General features: G+C 42.1%; 1 protein-coding gene across 1 annotated transcript; it reads right to left on the bottom strand.

The window, feature by feature from the left end:
- Positions 1-218: 218 nt before the first annotated feature.
- On the bottom strand, positions 219-12629 carry LOC139733445 (uncharacterized). Its single transcript, XM_071644261.1, has 4 exons — positions 12356-12629; positions 9769-10379; positions 3782-4034; positions 219-1999 (listed from the first exon to the last, which is right to left on the bottom strand). The coding sequence occupies exons 1-4, from the start codon at positions 12627-12629 to the stop codon at positions 510-512; spliced, it is 2628 nt and encodes an 875-aa protein (XP_071500362.1). The 3' UTR covers positions 219-509.
- Positions 12630-12976: the final 347 nt, after the last annotated feature.

The following is a 12976-nucleotide window of genomic DNA, read 5'->3' as shown; positions in this document are numbered from 1 at the left end:
CATAATTTATCAAAAATAGAAAGGCAATATTATTTTATTGTATGACCGTGTAATCTTGTAGATGACATCTGGCTCTATCTTAAGGCAAAATTTTGCGGCGATCGGTGGCCGAGATCTGAGGGGGGGGGGGGGGGGGGTCAAATTGAGCTCACCCCCCTCCCCCCAGTAAAAACTTGGTCTCAAATAGCCCAGTTAAAATAGGGTTAATTGGCATAGCTTTTTCAGAAGCATTTAGTAATGCATTAAAACTTCACCTATTTGAAAAGTTAGTAATGTGCCTCAGTCCAACAGGAAGGCCATGGTTGTGCAGTTAGGATGAGACGGATTTGGTAATCTCCATTCATTGACAGTTATTTTCCAGACATGGGTGCAGACAAAGTGACAAAGAGAGCATTCCAGGCTTCGTGTCAATCAGTGAACAAAGTATTTTACAGAATACAAAATAACAATACACGTACTTATATGGCTAAAGTAAGAATAGTCACTTGGTTGTAAAGAAGACTTGTCTATCAGCATTGCTGTACACTGTCAGAGCTCTGTGTTTGGCTTTGTGGCACTGAGTTCACGATGGCTGGTATGTCCTCGCCCTGGACTTTATGCTTGAACATGTGGCTTGTGTAGTTCTGTTGGATGGCAAACTTTTTGCCACAAATCTGGCAAGAGAACGGTTTCTCGTCCGTGTGCTTGCTCCTCGTGTGCACTTCAAGCACGTACTTGGCAGTAAAGCCCTTCCCGCAGACCAGGCAGACGAAGGGGCGGATTCCTTTGTGGCGAAGCTCGTGCTTCTGGAGGGGCACCTTGTTGGTGAAGCCCCGGTTGCAAATCGAGCAAAAGAAGCGCGGAGTCCGCGTCTGATGTATCCTACGCTTGTGGTCGCGCACCCCTTTGCGGTCGCGGAAGCCCCTGCCACAGAGGTCACACTTGAAGGGCTTCAGGCCCGTGTGTTCCCCCTGGTGGTTGTTGAGGGCGCTCTCCGACGAGAACGTCCGAGGGCAGAGGGAGCAGCGGTACATGCGGTTTTGTTCGTGGCACTGGTAATGGTTGAGGAAGCTGCACTCTGTCATGAACATGCGCGGACAGAGGTTGCACTTGTAGGTTCCTTTCCCCTCGTGGGCCTCCTTCTCGTGATGGACGGCTCTCGCTCTGCAAGTGTACGTCCTAGGACAATAGCGACATTTGAATGGTCGCGGCTTCGCATAGTAGCTCTCAACCTTTCCCAGCATATCCTTTGGCCCGTCTGACTGTGCCTTGCCTTTTGTAAAGGGTTTACGGGGTTGTTGATTATGCATGTCGCCCTCTACTGGCTCTTCTGATGAAGCGTTTTCTGATGACGGAATATCTTCTCTGGGATATTCTCTTGCCTTTTGCATTCTATACGTCTTCTTCTTTTTCCACAACTCATTGGAAACCTTCATCCTCCGAACATCCTTTGACTCCCGGTGGGCCTTTTCGTGGCGACTTAGATCTCTTTTTGTCGGTAGTACGGCGGAACAGATTTGGCACTTGAATCCGGCGCTCGGTTGCACGTCGTGAACATCGCGATAATGCCGAAAGAGGCAACTCTTTGCCTTGTACGACTTGTCGCACTTGCTGCACTGGTGCGTGCTTGTGTCGTGCTGAACCATGTGCCTAACAAGCGCGTAGGCAGTGTTCAGTTTCTCCCCACAAACCTGGCAGGAGTGCTCCTCGGTAACCTCGTGGAAGCGCATGTGTGCCTCCAGCCGGCCCTCCGTGGGAAAGTTCTTCCCACACACCTTACAGACGAATTTCTGGCCCGTGGCCTTTGCGTTGGGCAGTTTCTTACTGTTCTCCCCTGTCTCTCCCTGGGGAGGTGGGACGTTCCATTCCTGAAGCTTGCCCCTGGTCTTTGGCTCCCACTTGATGACTGGCCGCAATTCATCTGAGCAGGCCGAGCTGTGGTCAAACTTAATGTGGCGAAACATACACTTTGCTGAAGGCAGTTCAACACTGCATGACTCACAATGGAACTTGGCCTTTTCTGTATCAAAAGAGAAAAAGAAAAGATCACAATGTTAAGAAAACTAGAGCACATGAGGGAAAATAAGTTATCAAAACTAAAAGTGTAGTTGTACAATTGTAATGCTATTTAGTACTACCACAAGGAATTCTGTGCTGAAGCAGGTCATACAGAGGCTTTTTTTTTAATGCCTGCTGCTTTACTCTTAATGGGAGATACACAACTGATATGACTGAAGAATCTGTTACACAGCTGTTGTAGTAGATAATGTGTGGAGTTTGCAATTAGCTTGGGGGGCATTCGAGCGCTCTCGAAAAGTGACCCGAACAGTACCAAACTCGCACAAGAGGAGCTCTCTAATTCTCCGATGTGCTTCAAAGGGGTACCAAAAGGATACCATATGTTTGCATATGAAGAATGCAGGTAAAAAGGCACATAGGTCATAATGCAAAGAGTTAATTCTCTTGTTCAGGACATCTGTGAGTAGTTTAAAGTTTAATGACCCTCTTGCAACATAATGCATGAACCACTCTAAAAGTAAAATATGTGACCCTGCACCACAAAACGAACAAAAAGTCGCAACTCATGGATTTTTAGTTAAGGTCATATTCTGAAAGAGCAGACTCTAAGCTTTAAAGTGATACATAACTCAATCCAAATGGACTCTAAATATTGGAAAGAAAGTACCGGTACACACCCTGGATAAGTGTGAACTAAGAAAAGAGCCTCTGAAGAACAGGGTCTATTCAAGTGTTTAATCTTTACCAAGCCGCGCTAGCTGTGCGATGAATGGAACAAATAACAGGATGATAACCACCAAGGCAACAAGAATGAAGGGATTAACAGATTAAGCTGAAATTGCGCATGCCTTATCATCACATTCTGATGATAAATGCCAACTTTCAAAGCAGTAGCCTTATCCCTTCTAAAGTTATTGGAGTTGAAAGTGATGAGCATGACAGGGTTTTTAAGAAATGAAAAGATGACTCTTTAAGAAACACCTAATCACACTATTCCCCTAAAAATTGTTCCAGAAAAACTGCTCGATAACCTAATTTTCTTTTCGTCTTATGATCCCACACTTTAGTATGTTGTAGAAGAAGACTTGCTCTTTCAGAAAATACGAAAAAGTCAAGATTGGCTATGTTGACCTATTTCACCTTTTTCCCGTTCTCACACAAAATCAGTGCGTGCGACTTTTTGTTCATTTTGTGATGCACAGTAACATATGAGGTACGCATTCTGAGCAGAGCGCCCGCACGCTCCAAATATAGCACAGCATGGTATAGTTTGCTTTGGTTTGCTTTTGAGCGCTTGAACACACTCATGGACACTCGGTTTGGGGTCTCAATGCTTTGTAGCTCAATATAATCATATTTAGAAATACCTCATCAAAACACGGTCAGATACATGATCTTCTTGTACATCTGAAATGCTTCGTAATCTCCACTATTCTTACTTTAATAAAGACAGGTGGCTCCGTCAGCAAGAACTGACTCTTGAGTGATTGCCACTACAGTTATTTTGAATAGCATACACTGTAGCATAACTTGTATCTTTGTGAATTCTGAATGAATGTCCGTATCATATTAATTGCAGTATATTGCTCTGCATTTCATTGGAAATGGAATTGAAAATGGACGGAACTGAGATTGCAAATGATTGACTGACCTCTTACCAATGTATGCTATGTATTTTCTACAATATTTACAATGTTTCCTCTTCCCAGACACACACAGCACACATAACATTATCATAATATCTGCAATTTTCAACAAAAGCCTGGGAGAGAGCCTAGAGCACCTTTGTTGTACTTAAGATCTTCCAGTGCTGTCTTGAAGCCGATGCTGCCGGCGTACTCATCACAGTAGAAAACCCTTAGCTCACTTCCTGGTTCAATGTACTTTGCAGCCCTGAAGTAGACATGGCCGTACTGTTGGAATGCTTCCACATTAATCTCTTCCGTGGACGAAGCACATTTCACGAACGACATCCAATTCCTTTGGTCCTTCTTCTTCCCGTCCATGTAAAAGTACACTTTACCACCTGTACAAAGCTACAATCCGGGGGAAAATCAGAAAAGGAGGAAAAGAGATGGAAAACAGCGAGTGAAAAAAACAATAAATAAATGCTGCTGCAGATATACTGTAGCTTTACCACCTTCAACCTGTTTGTTTGTTGTGTCTTTTGTTGTTATATTTTATACAATGATAATAACATCTTATCTATCCAGGGTAGCCTCTTCAACATTGCCACTGCTATACCAGAGGGCCCTGCCATTATTATTACCCCAGCACTGCTAGGTACAGATTTATACACCTGGGTCAAGAGACACATTGTGGGAAAAACATCTTGTCCAAGGACATAACCACTGAACAGGAATTGAACTTGGGTCCTCCTATTGGGAGGTGGGAATCTTATCCACTATGCCACACCACTCCAATTGATATTGTTGAAAGATATTAATTGAGGTTTGGAAGACATGAAGGTGCTGCATTGATGTGATCTTCAGGGAGACACAATAGATTGCTAATGTATCAATCACATTTGTGTATAAACTTCAATATTCAAAGATGATAAACACGTAGTAGAAGATGACATAAGATTAATGTATATTGTATATTTACTTACAGTCATGACAACTGAATTCAAAACAAAGGTTTCATTCTATTTTGTATGCAAACTTTATAATATACATGGTACATTTGTAGCTCAGTGTTAGTTGGAATGACCACAGAGTACACTATGCAGTCTATGCAGGAACCTGGCTGGAACTGGAAATTCAAGTACTTCAACCCTAACATTTCACGCTATAATTCTGTAACGCGAGAAGGCCTTGTCGTGAGGCTTCTTGACTTTCGTCGCCCAAGTCTCGCGCAACTTTTGAGTCCAAAGTTGCAACATCCGCGCATACTTTTTCGAAGCCACACCCATTTTTGTAATGGTATGCCGCCCCAAAACGGGAGCAATTATGTGATTTTGTGTACATTTCCTTTAAGATGGAAAACAGTGCTCTGTCATGAAAGTCATGAAAACCTGATTATTTTTACAAATCACTTTCATTGATTGATTTTATGCTAATTATAGTAGAAAAGTGGTCAGTGACAATTTCCAATCAAAAAACAAAGAAAAACAAAGGTTGAAAAACAAAGAAATACATAAGAAATTCTGAAAACAATAAAATACATTTATAAGATTTGAAATGAGTTTTGGAAGTTTTTGTGATGTACAATTGTTGAATATGCTAAAACCGATTTACAGACCAAAAAGTGGACTCTCAATGCTTTTAATTAGGCTAAAATATGATCTTGAGCTTAATTTACATAATCAATTCAATAAAATTAGAAATTGTTTCAAACAAGGCAATCGCCAAATTGTGTCTCGCCCATTCGCGTACAAGGAATTAATATTTTTTATAACTCCCAGAAGTTAATTGACCTGCTTATGACCTTTAACCTTGTGGTGACCTTCAACACCCTAAGGGACATTTACCATCCAAGTTTGGTCACAAACGAACAAAGGGATCAAAAGTAATGAGTCATAATCGAAACGCGCCATAAAAACTTAACATTGGGCCCTAAAAATTTGTTGACCCCTTTCTGTGACCTTTGACCTTGTGATGACCTTTAACTTCCCAAGGGACATCTACCGTCCAAGTTTGGTCACAAATGGACATAGGGATCAAAAGTTATGAGCCACAATCAAAACGCGCCCTAAAAACATATCATTGGGCCCTAAAAGTTTGTTGACCCCTGTCTGTGACCTTTGACCTTGTGACGACCTTCACCTCCCCAAGGGACATCTTCCATCCAAGTTTGGTCACAAACGGACAAAGGAATCAAAAGTTATGAGCCATAAACGAAATGCGCCCTAAAAACTTAACATTGGGCCCTAAAAGTTCGTTGACCCCCATCTGTAACCTTTGACCTTGTGGTTACCTTCAACTTCCCAAGAGACATCTACCATCACCCAAGTTTGATTGCCATTGTAGCAACATGTGCTGAGTTACGTGTGATAAGAGAGTCTTGCAAGTAAACTTTAACATATGACCTCAAATGACCTTTGACCTTATCCTGTGACCTCTTACGGCACCATAACATGAAGGTACCCCCAGTGCATCCATCACCCAAGTTTGATTGCCATTGTAGCAACATGTGTCGAGCTACGTGTGATAAGAGAGTCTTGCAAGTAAACTTTAACGTATGACCTCAAATGACCTTTGACCTTATCCTGTGACCTCCAACGGCACCATAACATGAAAGTACCCCCATTGCATCTATGACCCAAGTTAGGTTGTAATCCAAGCAACTTATGTGAAGTTATTTGTCAAAAGAGAGTCTTGCAGGTAAACTTTAACATAGAAAAGAGTGTCTTGCACATACTCCTTAATATATGACCTAAAATGACCTTTGACATCATCACATGACCTCCGACAACATCATAACATGAAGATACCCCTAGTGCTTCTATCACCCAAGTATGGCTGCCATTGCTGTGACAGTTGCCAAGTTATGCATCATAAGAGAGTCTTGCAGGTAAACTTTAACATTTGTGACGGACGACGGACGACGGACGGACGACGGACGGACGACGGACGGACGCCGGACGGACGCCATCTGGATCCCTTAGTCTCGCCTTCACCTCCGGTGGGCGAGACAAAAATCTAATGAAACAATCTCGTAGATTATGACGTTGGTGTCACGCCTGCCAAATTCTGTCACGATCGCACCAATGATGGCCGAGACTTCGGGTAGGGGGGGTAATTAGTTTTGACAACTACTTAAAAGGGTTCTAATATTATTTGAAGTTTCCAATACATTCTTGAAATCTTGTGTTTGTAGAACCAAAATTCATAGCAATGAAAACAAGAACAAAAAATGCAAGAAAACAAAAACAAATGAATCCAGTAGCATGGTAGGTGTGGGTATTGGTACTATAAAACCAGAAATATTTGCACACCTGCAACTTTCATGATTGTCTCAAGATGAAGCCACAATTTGCAAAGGTAAGATGTACGCAAAAATTCTTGTCCACACAATGTATACTAGAATGCCAGTGGCAACACTGCTTTGTCCTGTAAACTTCTGTTAAAGGGGACGGCAAGTAACCGATCAGTGGGAATCAGTGGGAATACTGGGGATGATTGTTCTGAGCCTTGTGGGATTAATTTAAGAGTACATTATATATCTATTGTTGTGTGAAAATTATTTGCTTCAGAATGGTCTCATATTCAAATAATGTGCAGTTTAATGTTTCCAGGTTAGCATGCCTGTGCAGTGACGAGGCGATTCTTAACGGGCGGTTAAAAATTGCCCTGTCACTATACAGGCATGCTAACCTGGAAACATTAAACTGCACATTACTTGAATATGAGACCATTCTGAAGCAAATAATTTTCACACAACAATGTACTCTTAAAGGGGAATACTGAAGAAATAAAATTATATGAAATCAAAGAGTGGGACACATAGAACAATTTGTCGTTTACATTGTTTAAAATGGCCTTTTTGAAGTGGAGTTAGAGGATATTGAAGATTTACACCTGTCACCCCCCCCCCCCCTGAAATCTAGGTCACAGCGTAAATTTCGAGGCTTTGCCGATGACGTCATGGGGTGAAGGGAATCGCGCAAGGTCTCGAACGCCGCAGGCCCCCGCACCCATAATGCATGCATTGTATTTTATATACAAGTTGTAGATAGTATTTGAATATAAAGTTTTTAAAGTTTGTTTTTCGATAATGCGCGACATTGTACGTTAACCCTAACTTACCTGGGGGGGGGGGCCATAATGGCCCCCCCCTCGACAAATTCCGCGACCATTCCGCCGCGCAAATTTTTTTGACCGCGCCGCTCGCTGACTTTTTACTTTCAAGTCTCGCGCAACTTTTGAGACCAAATTTGTTGCAACCGGGCATACCGTTCCGAAGCCACGCCCCTTCAAAAAATTTTCGTCCACCCCAAAATTGCTCAAAAACGTGATTTTGTGTACAAAGTCAATACAAATTGTGTTTTTTCAATTAATTCATATAAAGATTCATATTTTTTATTTTAATGGCTGAAATAAATTCATTTTAGTATAATTATGCTTCTAAAGATGTGTATGACAAATTCTGCTGAAAAAAACAACAAAAACAAAAGTTCGAAAAAACAAAGAAATACATAAAAAAATTATAAAACAATAAAAAACAAGAAATTAATTTTGATACTGATTTTTTTTTCACGCACAAATGTTCGGAATGTCACTAGGAATATTTACAACAAAAATCAGCATTCCATAAGCTTTTATAAGCCAATTACAGACGAAAATGAGGTTTTTTGCATATATTTGCATAATTAATTAATTCAAAATAAAAAATGCAAATTTTTTGAAAATTTAACTTAACAGTCTTATAGATTACATCCGGCTTTATGTTCATGCAAAATTTTGCGGCGATCGCGCGATCAACGCCCCCCCCCCCCCCCCCCCCCCGCAGGAATTCAAGCTTGCTAAATAGCCCAGGTAAGTTAGGGTTAAGGCCAGTGATGATCAGGATGATTTCTTTGTGGAATTTGAATGTGGAAGCGATGATGAACTGAGTGATACAGTATACACTAGTGATGATAGCGATGATGAAACTAGTGATGATGACCCTGATGATGTTGGAGAAATAGATGTTGATGACGAGCCGCACAGCGGGGCGCAGGAGGGAGACGCTGCGGGCGAGCTAGTGGGGAAGGCCCAGGGCAGTCCGGTTGAAGTGGACGGACTTAGTGGAGATTGGCAGTACGAGCCCTTGCCACACGGCAGGCCAGGGGACAATGTTGGTGACGCAGGACCAATGCCAGATAGACTTCAAAATTTAGATTGGTAAGAGTTGTTTTTTTTTTTTTTCACGTAACAGACTCTATTTGAACAAAGAAATGTGTGATTTCACAGGAGACTTGAAGTAGAAAACAATTTTACTTCATTTTTTATGACATTCTGATAAGAAATGTCTTGGGATTTCGGGGTACGAGCCTCGACATCTCGCTCTCATCGAGAGCATACATAGATAAGCTTAGGCTGTTGTGTGATACTTCCGGGTTTGCCCTTCACCCCATGACATCATGGACACGCCCCCAAAATAACCACGGATCTTCCGATTGAGCATGATTCAGGATACAATTTTTCTAAGCAGCCGTTCTCCAAAACGCAATTTTATAAATGGATGAATGAAAGGCCGCTGTGTTTAACATGCTCTAAGCTTGAAATGGGGGAATAATCCAACAAAATATGCGTTTCCTTTAGTATTCTGCTTTAAATGAATTCCACAAGGATTGGAACAATCATCCCCCAGCATTCCCACTGATTCCCACTGATCAGTTACTAGCCATCCCCTTAAAAGGGTGTGTACAGTTCTGGTCGAGGTGTAGATTTAGCTTTTAACATTTTGCGAGATTCAGAAACCACTCTATGAGATGTCAAAGAGCATGCAGTTCTAACGGGTATCAAAAGTTTATTCGATGAAAATCAGTTTTGAAAAGGCAGAGATATCCAAAAACAAGGTGAAACAAAGAGATCCTAATAAAGTTGTGGCATGTCGCCTTTTATTATTGACACTTTTTTGATATCTCAGCCATTTGAAAACCAATTTTCATCAAATAAACGTTGAATCATTCTTGAAATTGCATGCTCTTTCATATTTCATAAGAGGCTTTTCATTATCTCACTTAGGAATGTTCAAAACAGGAATCCCTACCTCAACCATTACTGTACAGTCCCTTTAACTGCATGCCTGACCAAAGCCTACCAATAATGGTCACAGATTTACCTCCCATGCAGTCTCTTTCGTGGCTCCATTCTCCTCGTCCAGGAGGTTACCACCGTAGGGTCCAAAGACCACACCCTTCTCCACCTCACTCCTGGCAACCACACCCAAGATGCTTTTTCTCTCAGCCTGCGAGGTCTTGAAGGACAGGATCTCCGGCAAGCGAAGACCAGTGAACTTCCTCGCAGACTTCGCAACGGACAGATCCTCTGGCTGTGAGGTGCTGTTGGTGTGCGGTCTGTCCAAATCTGGCCCCCGGTCGGTGCACTCAGATGGTGCCGCTGGCTCCCGGGTTGATGACGGAGCCTCCTGGGTTCCTGCTGGTGGGTCCCGGGTTCCTGCCGGTGGTGCCCGGGTTCCTATTGGTGATGCGCGTACTGGCATTGGTCCTGGGTGACTGGCCTTGGCGCCGGAGCTTGATGCCGCACTTTGTTGCAGTATTTGACGAGCTGAGTTGCTTGGCGGTGAACTGGAGGTGCTGGGTGGTGTCAAGTTGCGGCGTGGTACTGTTTGGAGCCGCTGCATCTGGTGTGCCTCAGTGGGAGAGTAGCTATGCGAACTCTGGTCGGTGGGTTGCACCAGCACATTAGGGCAATGCAGCATTGGTGTTGAACCTGGAAGACGTTGGATTATGCCATTATCCCTCAGCACAAAGCGGTCTCTTGTGGTTTCATTTTTTATTCACTGACGTTAGCATTTTTTAGACAACTTGTTTATCAATACGGTGTGCAAAACTGCATTAATTTGAAGGGCTTAGTGAATACATTGATGGTAACAACCAGGCAAAGAAATAACATTTTTCACCCTGTACTTACTGCATGTGACACTCACATACAATCCCCTTTGTCGTTGCAGTTCTGTGTTTGGCTCTTGATGTGCCATGGTGGAAACCCCCTGTGTGCCACATTATTCTGAGATGCTATTTAAACATAGTCATGCTTTGAGATAACATTCTTTTTTTCAAGTCTGTGTAACTTTTATAGATTTCTGTTGAGCTGGACAAATAGTGAGTAAAGTGAGTAAAAAAAACAAAAACCAAGCTTTGGTTTGATGTATTATTTTATGACAAATCTATGACTGGCTTTCTTTCACATTACCGGTAAGCTATTGCTAGCATGACTTTTGCACACAAAACAGTAACAAAAACTTTACACGCAAATCCAGTACAGAATACCGCTTAATAGTCAATGACCACTTGATAGTCAATGACCACAATAAAATGCAAGCTGTATGAGAGAGGAACTGAATCACGAGAAATGATTTTATTGTACTGTGGCATTCGGCGATTTATCGATCGGTTTAGGTGGGTTTGTGCGTTTGAGCAGAATATGCGTGGTTAGCACATAAAGAGATAAAAGAGTAGCAACCTTGGGTAGTTCAGCCATGAAGCATAAGGTTGAGTATTACCTCTCTATTAAGTCAAAAATGAAACTCAAACAAGACAAAATTGAGTTGATGAAAGTGCTTCATCTCTCAACAAATGCAAAATCTTGTTCCATAGCTCTAGTGAAGACTTTATTCCTGTGCAGGTAAAAGACATCAGTGGGAGTGTGGCTCAAACTGAGGCCTAACTACAGTATAATGACTACACCATAATAATCATCATACACATAGAGGGTACAGCACTCTGAGGGAAAAGGCAGGTTTGATGAAAAGCCTATGAGTGGTAGACATTGGTGGTTTCATCATCATGTGCTATCCACAATTGCATGATGAATATCTGCAAGGTCAATAATGAAAGCATGCAATGATACTTTTTAGGGAATGCCATGTGATGAGCAGTAAACTTTTGGATGGTAAATGTCACTCACAAAAGTTTCTGTAAGATGCTGACAGTGTTATAATCTACCACTACATTGCCATGCAACTGTGTATAAATGTGACCGTGCACCTCATAACGAACATAAAGTTGCACACACTGATTTTGCGTGAGGACTGAAAATAAGTGAAATGGGTCAACCTAGCCGACCTTGACTTTTTCATATTTCCTGAAAGAGCGGGTCTTCATTTACATTATGCTAAAATTTGGTATCATAAAACAGGCAGGAAAGTGTGTTTTTCAGCAGTTTATCTAAAACATTTTTGGTAGAATAGTGTGATTAGGTGTATCTTTAGAATCCCTTTTTCATTTCTGAAAAACCTTGTCCACACTCTTCACTTTCAACTCTAATAACTTTTGAAAGGATAGTGCTACTGCTTTGAAAGTTGGCATTAATTATGGATAGAATATGTTAATGAGGCATGATTAATTTCACTTTAATCTGATAATCCCTTCATTGTTGTTACTCTGGTGGTTTACTTCCTGTTTTTTGTCCTATTCATCGCACAGCCTGCACGGTTTGGTAAAGATTAAGCGCTTGAATAGACACTGTACTTCAGAGCCTCTTTTCTCAGTTCACACTTTTCCTGAGTTTGTGCTTTCTTTCCAATATTTAGATAGGTTAGATGAGTCCATTTGATTTTAGTTATACATCACTTTAAAGCTTAAAGTCTGCTCTTTCAGAATATGGTCTTAACTAAAAATTCATGTCTGGCGACTTTTTGTTTGTTTTGAGGTGCAGGGTCACAAATATGCAAACTCCATCCTCACCAGCATAAAGGGGTCTCAGCATTGTAGCTTGTCCACTCTCGTAGTCACTCCTTCCCCTGGACTGCTCTGCATGTTCCAAAACGTAGGCTTGCTGAGAAAGAGGGGAGAGCAGGGCCGAGTGGTAGGGAAGCTGGTGGGGGTATGGCGGCATGTGTTGCCCATGTTGCTGCTGCTGTTGTTGCTGCTGCTGTGACTGCGTCGGATTATGCCGGCCATCTTCTCTGTCTCCGCCATAGAAGCCGTCCCTGCATGCCTCTGAATAGGAGGGGTCCATCTCTACTGCTCTCCCCGAGTACACATGGGACTCGTCTTCAATGGGTTAAGCACCAACTTAATTGGTGTTTCCAGCAGCAGCCATGAAAAAAAAAGTCATCTTATAGGCATACATAATTGGGCAGGATTCAACCCTACAAGCATGAATACAAATAATGATGCAGTACGCCCTGAATGCTACCAGGATTAGAACCAGCACTGACTGTCGGGTGGAAGCTCAGTGGTCGGGTGGATTCAATGCCTGTCTGGTGATCAGGTTTTATGAAGTCTGAATGAATGAATGAATGGGTGAATGAAGTTGTCATAACCACCTTAATTTACTGAACATAATTAGCTCTGATCAATATG

The sequence above is a fragment of the Diadema antillarum genome, unplaced genomic scaffold, assembly GCF_040938485.1.
Source record: "Diadema antillarum isolate AM-2024a unplaced genomic scaffold, OU_Dant_1.0 seq00000476_RagTag, whole genome shotgun sequence".
Lineage (NCBI taxonomy): Eukaryota > Metazoa > Echinodermata > Echinoidea > Diadematoida > Diadematidae > Diadema > Diadema antillarum.
Note: the sequence above shows the minus strand (reverse complement) of the source record. Positions and strands in the feature narration are given on the sequence as shown.